This window comes from Harpia harpyja, chromosome 4, assembly GCF_026419915.1.
Source record: "Harpia harpyja isolate bHarHar1 chromosome 4, bHarHar1 primary haplotype, whole genome shotgun sequence".
Lineage (NCBI taxonomy): Eukaryota > Metazoa > Chordata > Aves > Accipitriformes > Accipitridae > Harpia > Harpia harpyja.
Genome location: NC_068943.1, coordinates 75,638,500 through 75,654,177, shown reverse-complemented (window position 1 = coordinate 75,654,177; position 15,678 = coordinate 75,638,500). Strand labels below are relative to the sequence as shown.

At 47.7% G+C, this 15,678-nt stretch overlaps 1 protein-coding gene across 1 annotated transcript in view; it reads right to left on the bottom strand.

Moving 5' to 3' along the window:
- The window catches only part of SLC22A3 (solute carrier family 22 member 3), a 36,061-nt gene extending 22,728 nt beyond the window's left edge, over positions 1 to 13,333 (bottom strand). The window contains exons 1-2 of the mRNA XM_052784856.1: positions 12,618 to 13,333; positions 627 to 730 (exon numbers count right to left, since the gene is read on the bottom strand). Of these exons, the coding sequence (XP_052640816.1) occupies positions 627 to 730; positions 12,618 to 13,031 (518 nt within the window). The 5' untranslated portion in view covers positions 13,032 to 13,333. The remainder of the gene's footprint in view (positions 1 to 626; positions 731 to 12,617) is intronic.
- Between the last annotated feature and the right edge of the window lie 2,345 nt (positions 13,334 to 15,678).

Sequence of the window (15,678 nt, the reverse complement as noted above, 5' to 3'; positions counted from 1 at the left end):
TTGACTACTGTTAATTATCAGCACAAAGCACAAACCAGGCTCCCTCCTTTAAGAGCGAGGTAGACCTTACAGGAGCTCCCGGCTCTGGGGCTGCTCAAGCCTGAGTATCACCCGCATCTTTTCCTTGGTATTCATCCAGCTCTAACAGAGTTGAGGACCAGCTGGAGGGAGCTCTGACCTCGGTGGTAAGTGTATGAGTCCAGCCTGTGAATGGAGAGAGTTACCATACTGAGTCCCTTCCTTCTTTCCTCAAGTAGCTGCTTTCTTCATCAGTGGTGCCTATTAAACATCCCCCAGTAAACACCAGTCCAGAAAACTCCTCTGAATGCTTCCTTTTCATTTCTGTGTACTTCTGCCCTTCCTGGGTCCAGATGTGTACAGAAAACATCGGAAACCACAACAAAAGCTCTTTGCATGACATTGTAAAGTCCAAACAGGATCAGTAAGTATGATCGTGTGAAGTTTCCAGCCCAAAAGGAAATGAAGATTACATTGGCTGGGTTTTGTCAACCCAGGCAGGGAATGTTTATCCGAAGCGAATTAAACCTCCAAAGTATTGATGCATGCATACTGCATGCATATTTCACCTCTGAACAAAACAAAGGACAGCAGCATTTATACAGTACCTGTCTGCAGCGTAGCCCAGGGTGAACGCGCCAGCCAGAAACCCCAGATTGAGGATAGCCTGTGACAGATCCAGCATCCAGGCATTGCCACACACAAGGTTATACTGCGGGAATAAGGGAGAGGCATAAACACCCCAGGTGGGTCACTCATCATCCTCAGGGCAAAACATTATAGAAACTGCATAGAGCTGAGTGGGAAGGGGAAGGGGAAGGGAAAAGAGAAGAGGAAGGGAAAGGGGAAATTCAAATGTGCTTGTTCAACACCAAGCACCAGTGGGCCAGGGAAGTGCAACCATAGCAAGCACTCTTCAAGCTATCGTGAAGATAGGGGGAGAGCTCCTCCTCGCCAAAAGGATGCTGTGTTTCATACATCAGTTGTCCAGATATGGAAAGCAAATCGGTCTTTTGCAAACCAAATGCAATGCTGTTAAATATGCTGCCAAGGCAAAGCCATGACTTTGTTTAGTGTAGAGTAAGGGTGCACAGCTACAGCCAATGAAAACATCAGTTTATAGAAATGGTTTAATTATTTTTCTTAGTGCCTTCTAGATAAAAGCAAAAACATGTGGTCTCTGAGGAAACTGAAAACAGATCTCAGATCAATTTCTGACACACTGAATATGTATTTTCTTGGTGTAGCTTTCCCAGACCTTTCTACTCCTTATACTGCAGTAGGCATAACTCCCTAACACAATGTTACATTGGTGCATATCTGAAGAATTCATTAACAGGGATGGGGATGGGGATGGGCAGGGGTGAAGGGAAGAGGGAAGTGGGGGAGAGAAAGGAAGACAAAGAGACTAGGAATTAAAACTAAAAAGAAACTAAAAATAGTTATCCAGACAGCATGTCATTGGAAATTACTTTAGAGGTTCTTTGAGCATAAAGAAATACCAACCGCTGCCTGCCAAGTTCTGCAAGACCTTATGGGAGTCAGGAGGTTTCGATCCATAGCTGGGGTAACCTTAGGAACAATGCAACTTCAGGACCAAGGGAAGCCACAGACAACAGCAGCTGCTGCCATTTACCCGAGAGAGACCCTTTTGCTTTCAGGCATAAGCTGTAAGAAATGTTTTCATTGCTAACAAGGTGCTGGTTGTTGAAGCACACACAGCTTGTCTCATTTTTACTCACCAGCATATGTACCACAATACCAGTGCTCAACCACTGTGCTTGGACAAAGTGGCCCCAGGGGTGTTTGGAGAGAAGATTAAAAGCCTCTTCCGCCACTCACAATTCTCCAGACTCTGAAATTTAGTGCTGTGAGTCCGAGCTCCGTCTTAGCCTATTTGCCTGCTGTAACTCCCAGCAAGTATTACCTGGGGCTGGGATTTCCGACATGCTTACACCTGAGACACAGCAGGCACCCAGACTTAAGATTTCACTGAGCTTGAATCTGGACCCTTAAATTTTTATTTATGTACCTACATAAGAAACAGTTTCTTTTAATATTCTGAACTCCACACAGGTGCCATTCACACTCATTTCTACAGGCTATTCTTCACTTTTTAAAATGAAACTCCTCAGTTTTGGTTCCAAATGTACTATTAGCACTGTCAGTGACAGTAACTACAGCAGAATCATTGTTGTTAGTTATGATGATTTTACCAGAAGTCCAGGATTTGGGTTTGTTTGTGGCTTTTTTTTTTCTTGAAGCCGCAGGTATGGAAATTTTGTGACTGAGAACTGCAGTTTCCAGCCCTCACAACTGTGAAGAAAAACTTGGCTAGTAACTTCATAGGTCTCCAACCTGATAGATATCCCACCCCCACTGACTTAAACAAACTCATGGTTTTGACGTCAACACGGTGACTCCGCGGAGCCAAGCCAGGCCATCAGCACCTGGCTTCCACTTCTGTAAATCTTGAGCAGGAGCTGCAGAAACCTCAGCTTCCTCTGAGAGGAATAAAACCTGCTCTCTGCTGTCATATTCAAGGGCTATCGCAATGCTTTCCTAAAATAGCCTGAACATGGAGCAGCGCTTTCAAACTTCAAACACTGCTTAATCTCTTGCTTCTTGAAACTATGACAACCCTGACAAATAGTATAAAAAGATGCAGCTTTAGAAAGCAGAGTTTTTTCATGAGAATGACCATTAAAAGAAGATTTTAGAAGGCAATGCAATTGACTGCACTGATGGCACCGGCTGGGGCTCTCAGAGGAGCATCTGAAGCCACCTGTACAGGGCAATACAGCTTACCAGAGAGCTAAAGACTAGCTATGAGAAAATACTGTCTTCAAAAGTGTACTGCTGAAGCATAACAAAAAGAAAAAATCACATGAAGAGACAGGCAGAGAGGGCAAGCAGGAAAAGCAGCTTCACATGGGCTCAGGGAAACCGCTCGGACTTAGCCAGAGCTGTACTCAGCTAGACACCTCACAGGACACATGTCTGGTGCGGGTCCCCCCGCCAGGGCCTGTGCTGGACACCCTGGCACTGCCACCTATGCACCAAGGGGACCGTCTGGGCAGCTGCTGGACTGTTACATTCGCGAAGAGGTATATACGTTGCCTGGTCGGTGGGTCACCGGCACGGCTCCTCTGGCTGGCTTGGCCTGCATTTCAGGCCCAGGTGTTTCATTCAGGTGCTGAATGTCGCTGCTCATCTGAGCTGTCGCACCACGCAGCCACAGCTCTCCCGCGACCTCAGAGCACAGCACAGGTCTTTCCCTCTCCTTGCCCGTCTCACCACACAGCTGCACTCTTCCCTGTGGGTTTTTGGTCAGAGCAGTGGCAGCAGGAGAGACCCACGCTCTGCTGGGGGGGTGACAGCTCTAGTGAGAGCTCAGAGCCCGATGCCACAGGCTGTTTTACAAAATGCTCCGTTATTTCATGCCGTTTCCTACTGGTGGCGCTGGCTGTGGTGCGCTGGCTTTTCCTAGCCATTTACAGCGATGGAGTGTGACAGAGGCCAGCCTCAACCTGTGTCTGTGCTCCAGCTCTGAACGCTGCTTAACACGAACCTTCGCATCATTATTTTCTGCTTCCAGCGGACGCTTGTGGAGTGACCCTGGGAGCACCATTCCCCAAGAGGAACCCTCACACCTCCCTCATAGCAGTCCCCAGGAATAAGAGAGGTCTGGGCCCACGGTCTACAGAGTGAGTCAGCGCCCTGTTGAAGGTTAAGGTCACTCAGCACCTCACAAGCAGCTTGGCCCCTTGACAGATCAAAACCTTGGAGAGGAATATCAGGCTGATTGATAGATCAGCAGGGAGGGCTTCATACAGGACCAGGTTTAAAAGCCCTGCACAGAATTGCCCGTCAGAGAGCAAAACGTCCTCCGACACTTGCGATTGCTACTGAAGAAGATGGTCATGAGAGAGGACTCCCCCTCATAAGCCAAAACAGCCGAGGAGAGAATGGGGGAGTAAGCACATTATCGCCTCTCCAGAATCATCAATAAATTAGTGTGAGAGCAAAACTAAAAAGTGCATGTAATAACAAAACCTTTAAAGCAATGTCAAAATGAGACGATGCTTACACGGACATAAAATCCGTAAGTAAAAACATTGTAGATCACTTAAAATCCACTCGCCCCTGATTTCGGTTGTCGATTTCAGAGACCAAGGCCCAGATTTCTAACACCTATAAAGTGCATCAGGATTACAGCTCTCCCTGAGGGGAGAAATATTCTGGGAAATAGGAAAACACAGAAAAATTCTATGAGCTCTTTCTGAAAAGATTAGGGACAATATGCTAACTGTACTCTCCTAAATTAGTCTTGTGCTTTGTTATTTTCTAAGTATGTAAATAACTTCTGGTACAGATAAGCATTCTCAGACCTTTTCTGTTTGCTTGAGTAGCACCTAGCATTTAAGTCATCACCCTGCTAATGTCTTGCTTTTCGTTTGCAAACATAACCTTTAGAGGGGAACGTAACCTTTAAAAGAGAATTCCACACCCTGTAGAGATCTTTTTTTGATCCAAGCTGCCTGTCAGACCCACATCACCACTTCAGCTGTGACCTGGTCTGATTGTGCCTGATAGTTATCCCCATTTGCATCACTTGGAGGAAAAGCATCTGCATCTGTTTACCCAGGATTTCAGCCTGTCTGCAGTTAACCAGTAGTCCTCCTATATGACACTCCTCCAAAACATCTCCCATGTCCCTTACTAGCAGCTTTCACAAAAGGGAGCAGAGTGGTGCCTCCTCTCTCTTTCTGAACGGTCGTATGCCCATCCATGCATGGGCTGATGTATACACTCCTACCACATAGGCTGCTCCTATGCCCAGGCAGATGCAGTCCACGTTGCAAGGGGCTCACTGACCAGGAGCACTTCCATGCTAATATCCAGTGGCATCGAGGAGCGGAAGAGCTGTCCCTGTTAGTAACCATCTCCCACTGTGAGTAATAGGAGATCCCATTCCCTGAAAGTGCACGTTCTTCTCATGACATACCAAAAAAACCCCAGCATATGGTCTTTAAATGTCACAGACTACCCTCCCGTGATCAAACTTGGTTTCCAAAATTGGTAACATTGAGAATCAAAACCTCTAGGGCTCTCTATCTGTCTAGACCACAGCTACCTGACTTTGGTTTTCTTTGTTTTCTTCGTTTTTCTTCCTGAATGTTCCAATTTGGCACCTCCAGGGAAGAAGAGCTGTAGCTCACACCAATTGCAAATAAGCTGCAGAAGAGATGTGAGACCAGTGGCTCATTGCTGAGCATCACACAGCCCTCAGCAAGCCAGCACCCAGCTGAGATTTCCATCCAGAAGCATCACCTCTACAGCTGCAACAGCACACCCCTGCTCCTTTTGCAAAATTTGGGACACATTCTGGACAAACAGATGCTGGGGTGAGCAAGGCTTACTGCCCAGTCCTCCCTATGCATTTGTAGATGTCTCTGTCCACAGTGTCCTCATTGTGCATGTTTATGCTGTGAAGTAAACATTTCTGCTTTCACTTGAATAAGCTCACCCAGGATAACAGGGTAGAAAGGGAATGTCACCACGTCCTGTTTTCAGTGCCTTGTCCTCCACAGACTTGAAATTTAATTGCTAAAACATTTACTGCAGTGGGGGGCAGGGCAGGAAGGATGTGGAAAAGGAAAGGAAAGCCTTAGTTTTTTTTGCCCCTGATCTTAAGCCTATTTGTTGACCTGTATAGCTCTGGCTACACCTAAACCCTGTTAAAGCCTAGCTAGCCAGCTCCTCATTTCAATCAAGCGGGTGAGCTAGCTCAGCTGGCCAGATCCAGCTAAGGGCATGTCCTCTTCCTCGGCCTTTCCGTGCTCCCTGCTAAGCCCCTCACTGCACAAGTGCATGCACCCAGCACAACCCCACACCTCGTGTCTGCATTCAGTGCTGCACTCGCCTGCACAATTTCTGTCCGCTGTATGACAAAAAGCAATGTGTGCCTGGACACAGCCTCCTTCCATTTAGGGAGCTGGCTAAAAAAAGTTGTACTGCCCAAAGTGAGAAACAATCCACATCTGCGCTCCCTTCCTCTTAGCCTTGCCGATGAGCTGCCATCCTGAGCAGAAGTGAGGTGTTGCCAACAGAGGGAGGCAGCAGGAACCAGCTCCTTCAGGACATCCCCTTCTATAGTGTTCTTAAGAGAGTGGGGAAAATCAGTCCCTTCCACAGTATGGGCAGGCATACACTCCTACTTGGAAATATATCCCTGTGATGACTGTTTTCCCACCCGCTAGAGGCTTGAACATCAATGTGAAATCCCAGTGTGGATTTACAGTAGCAGTGGCGTGGCTGGAAGGGACTATGCCGGTGCATTTTGCTAACCTCTAAAGCAGCAGCAAACTGCCTGAGCGAGATTTCCCTGGAAGAAGGAAGAGGTTTTGCACTGGGTCTCCGCTGTGCAAAAGCCAGTGGAGTTCATTAGTGGTAGTTCATTAGTGGAGTAATCTCTATAGAAAGAAGTGGGAACTGGCTGAGGTGGGAACTGGCTGAGATGGGAACAGAAGAAATGCTCATACATGACTAATGACTGGGAAACACGGGGGCTGTGGCAACTGCTCATTTCTTCATAGCCTTGGCAGAAGGCAAACATTTTCCATTTTAGTTTGACAAGCAGACTAATCGCAAACTTGTAATTCCTGGTACTTGAGGAGCCTTCGTGCACCAAGGAAGTCCCAAAACACTTCAGTACACCTACCCCTGCAGAAATGCATTTCTTTAAATGACAACATGTCGTTAAAAGCTCCTCAAAATGCAGCAGCTTTGAGTAGGAGTTTGGAAGCATTTTACTGCCTGTTACAATTAGATTTCAAAATGGTGGATGAGACTCTTTGGTCAATAAAGAGATCTACAGTGATTCCTCAGTCCAATTACAATAGCATATTGAGAGCCCACACACACGTTTTAAGTGGCATTCATACAAGTGGCCAAACAGAGGCTGGTTTACCCTTCCACTCCCAGTGACAAAGGTTTTAGGGCAATATTCATTGTTTAGGGAAACCTGGGGAGATGCAGACTGTTGCTGCATGTTCCTCATTTGTTGCTGGGCAGCTCTTCTCCATCTCTCTTATCCTCTGGGCTGTTAAACCGCTATCTTTCACACATCCTTACTGCAAAAAAACACCCTGCAAGCACATGCAGTAGACAGGGAGAAATTACCTTTTTTTTTCTCTTTCTGTCAAAGCTTCTGTCAGAGTGCAAAGGGACTAAGCAAGGACACTGTTCTTCTCCATGTCTTGTTTCAAGCTGAGCACTTAACAGGACAAATGGAGTCAGCCTTTAGCCTGCTCCCAGTGCACTGTGGCTCAAGGCCAGTGGAGCAGCTTAGCTTTGAAAGCTTTGGAGGTTTCTCTCCTGTGCATGGCCCAAGGCCCAGCTGGTACCTTTGCATCCCTGCCACTCAGATCACCTGGGCTCATTGAGCCTCCTAGGACAGAAGACCTATTCTGTCCTTCTTTTTTTCTTATGTCTATCCATGGCCAAAGCAAGAAGGAGGCAGAGAAACTTACCATCTCCTAAAGGGGGGAAAACAGCAGCTGTCCTAAAAACAATAAGAAAAACCAAGGCACGAACCCTCAGCCAGTATCAGCTGGCTCGATGGCAGTGACAGAAATGTAGCCCCACTGGCGTAACCCGTGCAAGGAACTGCTCCAGCCCCTCTCATATGGGGAAAGCTTAGTTAGAGCTTCATAAAAAATTCAGCAATTGCTGCTCCCTCCGCTCCTCTGTCTGCCCTTTTTCCCTTACCCTCCACTACTTATTGTTAATCCCACCATGATGGTGGAAATAAGACAGGGTACTGCCATGCCAATGACAATAATCACACTAGATCAACACTTTGAGGGTGAATTGCGTTGTTTATCGCCTTGCAGGAGGACAGCACAAGGACCAGCTGTGCTTTCTCCATCCTGAGCTTGACTGCCATGTTATCTCCTGCTCTGAGGGACTGTAAAAACTCTGAGACAAACATTATTGCTTTGCTTACAGGTTTCTCTGCAAATGCTGGCTGACTGTTATTTTCTGAGACAGCTGGCAAGCAGAGGAGTAAGAAGATTTATTCCCAGCAGGTGCAATAGGATATGTTCAAATGATCATTTGTCCACCTCAGACCTCACACTTTGGCAACAAATTGTTGCTGGGTCTCAAAGTGACATCATCTACGGCGTGAAGACTCGCTGCAGACAGGGCATATTGGAATCGGTCCCTTCTGCTGAACTCCTGCCAACAAATAAGCCTGAAATATGCCAGCTGTGCTGTAGCTTCTGATGACAATGTAGACTTCCCTCTTGCTTTCGTCCACCACTACAGGCCATTCAACCTGCAGACGCAATTGTAATTCACGCACATGCCTCTAGGAGTCATCACCGCCAAAAATGTTGGAATAAAATGGCTATCGCTTTGCAAGATATCACCAGCCACCCTTTTGCAGAGTGCTAGACTTTCTCCGCTGAGATGAAAGTACAAAGTGCCAAGCCCCAGCAGTATTAAAGGTCAAGTGACTCAGCCTTCAGCACAGTTTCCTGGGGAAATTAGGTTTATTGACTTTCGTATGTCCTGGGTATGTCCGTCCCTTACAAGGCTCACCCGGCAGGGGTTGGCAGGCAGCACGCATCCTACTTCAAGTGTTACGGAGTGCAGGGGGTGACCTGGGCTTCCTTCCAGACCCCCAGGCCAGCGCATGAGGCTGCAGCCCCCCCAGTCCACCACAGTCCCCCGGCACCCCTGCTTTTCCTTCTTCTCCATCTGCTGCGCAGAAGGGCTGTCCTTTCCCGCCCTCCTCCCCTGTGAAAGGTGCTGCTGTCACCAGCCTTCCCTTCCGAGCAGCGCCAGCCACCTGCTACGACCAGCATCATTTCAGATGGCACCAGCTGGCATGAGCCAGGAATGGATTTAGCTCGATAATTACCCCCACAGCCTCCCTCTCCAAGCAAAATCTGAGAAGCCACTGGGTTCCCGTCCCGCCGCTGACGCACGCAGCCGCGTCTTCCAGTGTCACAGGGTGCTGTGCGAGACCTGCTCAATTAAACGGGAGCGGATTGCACTGGGCCAAGGTCCTCCGCGCAGATCCACCACCTGCGACACCATTGCGTCGGAGGGGTCGCTGCCAAGTTTTACACATAGCGGAGGACTTTGCTGATATCTCGAAACCTTTACATCATCCCAGCTCCAGTTTGCTCAACTCTAACTCAGGCACCACAGTGCTGGGCTGTGTGTGCAGCACCGGCAGACAACTCCTCCTCTGATCTGGATTGCCCTCACAGAAAAGCCTGACCTAAAGCAATGGAGCACAGACACCCTTAGGCATGTCACTGCAGAAGTAGGGACCTCCTTTCAGAGCCTGTTAGACATCAAAAGAAGATTTTAAAAGGCAATCTTTAGCAGTGCTTTGTTGCCTGTCACTAGACCAAGCTAACTGGCTTTGCCATGTGTTGCTCCTGTGATGATTTCTTAATAAATTTTACTTTTCTCCTCAAATGCTGAAGGAGGAAAGCCCTGGTACATTCTCCCAGCACCCCACTGTACCCCAGCACTGAGACTCAGGAGTCCTGCAGCAGCAGGTGATGCAGCAGGCATCCCAGGTACTGCTTACAAAGCAGTGGGTGCTTTTTATCAGTCCACATTCCCCCTTTTTCCTCTGCTTCCTTCTGCTGATGCTACTGTGAACACCTTCACAGAAGATAGCTAGGATGAGAGCGGCCAGTGAGCAATGTGCTCTAGTCATGCACAAATCAGAGCAACAAAGTCAGGTACTGCAATAGCTTTCATTTCACAACTCCTCATAAATCAGTTCCTCCAGCCATAAGATTTAGCTTATTTAGGGTGCTCAGAAGTGATTGCAATAGCCTGTGGATTGGCTGCCAGACCTGCTCTGTGATACGACACCTTTTTCCAGCAAAGGCTTTACATGCCTGCATTTGCCCTCTGCCTCCTCCGCCACGCTGCAAATCCACACCAGATCTGTGCTTGCTATAGGCCTGGAAGAAGTCCTTCAGTATCCTGACTTTTTTTTTTTTTCCCCCTTCTCTCTCTTTCTCCCTGAACATATGTCCTTCAGATTGTCATATAACTAATCCTTTTAACTTTGTCTCCCTGGTCACTTCCACTGTTGATTCAGCCAGACATAAAGTGCCAGAAATCTTAAGATAGTTCAAAGAAACAGAAACGTTTCTGTACACATGGACAAAATGAAACATTTACCAGTAGATACATGAGAAAAGACATCTCTGGTGATTAAACAGAGCACAAATCTGCTTCAATTGAGTCATGATTCGTTAGAGCCTCAGCTGAGCGAAAGGAGACTAAATTAAATCAGGGATTTAAATTGTCTTTGCTGGACGTATAACACATTAATAAGATACCAAGCTCCTTTTAATAGCTGAACTCAAAGCAACTGAGCCAGGATGTGATGCCACAAGCTTCCTTTTTAGATGAAGAAACCAAGCCTCATGGGATGTGATTTATCCAGCAAATGTTGCAAAACTTGGAACAGGATGCAAATGCCCCAGGTCACAGCCCAGCACCCTCCGGCCGAGGTGCACCCAGCCAGCAAGAGTCCCTCTGGGAGCTGCAGTGACGGTGATGATGGGACCTGCTGCCCCGGCACAGGGGACAGAGAGTCTCAGCCTGTCACTCCTTGCAGACTGTTACTGCCTGGTTTTCCTAACGTGCACCTTTGGGAGCACAGGCGGGGAGCGCTTCCCCAAGCATCCCTTCATCCCTCCTCCCTCCCTTGGCCCTGGAAGGTCTCCCCAGGAGAAGAGAGGAAGAAGGTACAGATGGACGAGGTGTCTGCCCGAGAACATTGAACCTTTCACTCCCATTTATTGCTGCAACACAAACACTGGTTTCCTTTTCTCCTAGTACCCAGTGGCTCAACACTGCTGGAAAATCACAGTGGCTTTGCTAGATACACAAACTGCTGCCATAAACGGATTCTGAGCACAATCTTACAGACACAACTTACATGCTTTCACCAACAGCAAGGCTGATGGAAAAAAAAAGGAAAAACAGAAGAAAAGGAATCTCTATATTTTTATTTTTAAGCTCTGGGTGGAACGGCTAGCACAGACTGCCCAGGTAAAAGACACCATGACCTAACCCCTCGCCATCCCCCAGCAGAGATACCTCGGAGGCAGCGGCATAACCTTCCCACTATGGCCACCTCCTGCAGTTCGCTCTGGAGCCACGCTGCAGCTCCCAGGCAGCAATCGTCCTCCTGCCCACCCAGCCCTGGCTGCCACTGCCAGCACAGTCAGAGATACGTCATTCCCAGGGACCAAAGTTTGACGCCAGCTCCCTGCATGTCACTTGCGGCCCTCCAAGCAACCTTGATTTCGGCAACTGCACACAAAAGCCAGTTCTGAACCTTTGCTCTAGGGCCAGGCAGGTGCACTCATTTATCTTCTCCTGAGCATAGATCCTGGCTAAAGTTGATCATGTCAGACGCGCTGCTCAGGGCACAAAGCTGCTGCTCTGAAGAGCCTGAAGCCTACAAGCAGATCCAGTGGTCCCAGCTGGATGGGGGAAGGATGGTGAATTGAAAGGTTGGGATAGGCACTGCTTTTCAGTTCAGTGTTTGCTCAGGGCTTTGCCTGCTGTGCCCTGCTCCGTGTTTCGGAGGGCACTGCTCCAGTGCAAGCACCCGGTTAAAAACCACAGCGGGGGGCTCATGAGACAGGCAGAAGCCAGAGCCCATGGCTGTGCTAGCACATTTTGCAGTGCATCTTGATGATTTCCTAGACAACCCCTCTAAGCACACTTCATATTGTTCATCACTGCATCGGTGAAAGTTACTGTCAGGCTGACCTTAAAATGTACACACTCCTAGTGTGCAGAGTGTATGCTGGAGCCAGACCACAGCACATCCATGGCACAATTACAGATTACGCAGAGGATCTCCTAGGAAAGCATCTTAAATGGCCTTTCGCAGCCTCATTAAAAAGCCACTACATTTGCCAGTGCTTACCACCAGTAGTAATAGTCTGCGGTTCTCTGATGCTGACATTTCAGGAAAAGCTGAACGATAGCTTTGGGCAAAAATGTTTGTTTGTTTTTTCTTTAGTAAGCACAATCATTTCTGCTGACTCCTGTCAGATCTCAGAAGGGCAGTCTGCCACCAATTTTTTTATTACCTGCAGACTTAAATGCTCACTACTGGAAATACAGAGAACAGATAATATACAGTGATCCAGATCATCAAGTGGTATCAGTCAGCTACACTTGGAGTTTACACCACCAAAGTCGCTGGCCCAAAATTGAGCACCAGAAGCCTCAGCTGCAAGGACTTAACTCTTTATTTTAATCTGACATTCCTCTAGTGACAGAGCAGTCTTTGTGTGGGGTGCTTGGCTTTGGAGAGCCAGCCTTCAGATCAGCTCACCTTTCCCTAAAAGCTTGACACTGACACTTGATCATACTCATTATCCCAATTTGCTCGTGACTCGGAACAAAACAAATGCAGAAAGGAAACCCAGCCACCAAAGCAACGACCCTTGCAGCAGCAGTCCCATTTTGCTGCTGCAATCCCACACCGGGATGGAAGCTGCTGATTCGAGGACGGGGATTTTCCTTACCTCACTGACGATGGAGGAGTGGGGCTGTTCATACACCCAGTTATCATGGCACGTGGTGAGCGGCAGGTTGCCCGTGCTGCGATTGCCGTAGGGGACGAGCAGGCTGGCACAGCTGATGGAGGCGTCCCACGCGATGTCCAGCCTCTCGCACTCCCCACCGGAGGACCCGTTCCCCAGGCGCAGGGGCAGTACCGTGAAGTTTCGTTCCTCTTCCAGTGTCCAGCCACATCGTTCGCTTAATTCAGCTGCCCCGGGAATCCTGCACCAGTAGTTGTCAGGTGCCTGCCCAAGGAAAACCACGCTGGCGAACAGGAAAGAAAAAGTTACGCCCGTCTGGCAAAGGAGGAAGAAGACCCTCTTTTGAAATCTTCCAAACTCCCCGGCTTCCTTCAAAACCTCATCGAAAGATGGCATTATGTGAGGCAGTCTGTCCACTTGCAGCAGTCCAAGAGATGGCAGAGTTTGCTTTCACACTTCGCAATGACTGCTGGCACTTCCTATAAATGTGACCGTCTCGCCTCCCCTCGCTCCGCTCTTCTCATGTGCGCACACACGCGCGCACACACGGAGACACGCGGGTGTACAACGCCGCCGGTAGCATGAGCGGAGCCAGAACAGGGCAAAGCTGCAGGCAGGCATGCAAACGCGCGCCCAAGCACACACGCGGAGGCTCAGGGCATGTCAAGTGGCATGGGGCTTACACACAGCCGGGGCGGAGTGCGATTTAAAGTGCACAAACATATTGTAGGAGAGGAGGGGCGTGCGTTTCCTATTCATCCCGAATGTTAAACAGATTATGTAATAAACCCAGTTAACTCCTTCAGGGCAGGCAAACTGCAAATGCCAGCTCCCACCGTGGCTGTGATAAATTAATAGGTGCAAGGATAAAGCAGAGAGCTAAATGGGAGAGAGTGCAGAAGCTGTTGCAAAAAGCAACAGTGAGTGATGCAGCCTCTCTGCTGGATGGCAGGGGCAGGAGGAAAGTTGTTTCAAAGAGAGCTATAAAGTCTTTCCTTCAGCAAATAGAAACAAATACTGCGGCAACATTTAATTACTTCCCCAAAGCACTACTCCTCCATCTGTACAGATTTAATTTGCAAGAGTCTTTCCTTTCTGTAGGGTAAATAAAGTGAGGCTCACAAACTGCACCAGTCCAAAACCCCGGATTTTTTTTAAAAGTTGGATCTACCTGTTCAAGAAGGCTTTTATATGACCTTGTTAATTTTAATTTCACAAAGTCTTCCAAATATTTAAAAGAGAAATGACCAGATTTTGTTCCTCAAAAATGAATAGAAAACAAGTTATTTCACTTTTCTGTGAAAAAAGCTGTTTCTCTGAGTGGGGGGAGAAGGGAAGAGGGAGCCAGGACTGGGGTGCATTTTGTGTGCACATAAGCACATGATGTGCAGAATTCCCTGAATCAAATCAGACATGCAACGGCAGGTGTTTTGCACTTTGTTCAGCATCATGAGGTCCATGGGCACTCTATTCTCTTGCGAGAAGGAGCACAGGGACAGCACCTATCAAAGATGTCTCCTGCAATCCCTTGTCTCTGGTTACCTACAGCTTTGACCATGGATGCCTATGGTTTTGAAGTGAAGTACAATTTCTAAAACAGATCCAGATGAAGGAAGGCTTTGATTACTATACAGACTATCTGACATGGACTTTGTAGCAGACGTGAAGACTGATGCTGTGGTGTGAGCTTGGCAAAGATGCACGTTGCTAGGTATACGCGCTGCTGTGCTTGCATCAGGAGATGCTTTTGAGGGATTTTTTTTGACTCCTGGTTACCCTGTTTTGCAATGATCAAGCTTAGAGGCCATGAACACATCACCTTTGGGTCCAGGTCTGTGTCTGAGGAGATGGAGCACTGTCTGATGGCTGGTTTCAAACAAGAGAAGCTCTTTTATCCCAACAGGGCTAACAGGGGGGTCAATCATGCTGAGATGTCAAAGGTGAGATGGTTTATCCTGACAGCTTCCAGCAACTGGGGAGGAGATTGTCTCTGTAAGGACCACCACAAAGACAAATAAATGGGGACAGAGCTTGATAATCAGCCTATGCACTGCTCTCTCAGCTCTGCTCAAGGGTGTATTAAACCTCCATTGCTCCTCAAGCCTTAGCCCAATAAAAAATGTTGCTTTTATCCCTGTTGGGTATTAGTTCAATTGTGAATCATAAGGGTTAGTCCCCTGTAAGCCATGCACCAATGTAGCTGTGCTCAGCATTTTACCTGCTTCAGAAACCCATTGGTGCAACTACCACTGCCACCTTTTAGCTAATCAGTGGAGCTAGACCAGATTCGGTTGAGTGAGACATCAGTCCACTATTGCAACATTGCTTCTGGAGCTACTTTCTTTCCCAAAAGAAAGCATGGTCTAGTAGCTGGTTGTCAAAATTTCACATATTTCATCCATTATGCTCTTGTCATGCACAGCATGTGCATCGCAGTCTGCCAGACCTGAAGCCAGAAAACTTAGCAGCTGGGAGAAATGAGTGCTAATGTCACAGCAGCAGACATCTGGGAGTCTTCCTAACATTCCCCTCAGTTACACTGCTGGTCATACACATGAAGATTCATTCAGTAAAATCACTTCAACTGTCTGCATAGGTGATGTCAAAGTGACCTTCGTTCCTCAGCGTTTACCCATGTTTTCATTTCTTTGTCCAAACATGGCTTGTCAATATTTGCCACCCTATCAGTGTGCTGCAAGACTCCAGTTTGTCAAAGAAATCTAAAACATCCCAGTGACAGATGCATGAGAGTGTGCATTAGTGCATGTATTCTACAGCAAGCAGTTAGCAGTTCCCAGCTTCCCTGAGTTTTTCCTGGAACTTCAGTTCTGCATGCTGCGAGAGCTGAACACAGCTAAGGATGGGAAGATAATGGGTTTGTATACAAAGCCTGCAACTGTAACCTCTTGAAAGAATGCCTTTAAATCTTTGAGGACAGATCTCAGGGTCAAACCAGCATTTTAAACATTTTATCCTATACATACAGTAAAAACTGATGCTCTTTGATACTGGGAAAGAAGGAAGGGAGAAAGAGCCAGGGGAG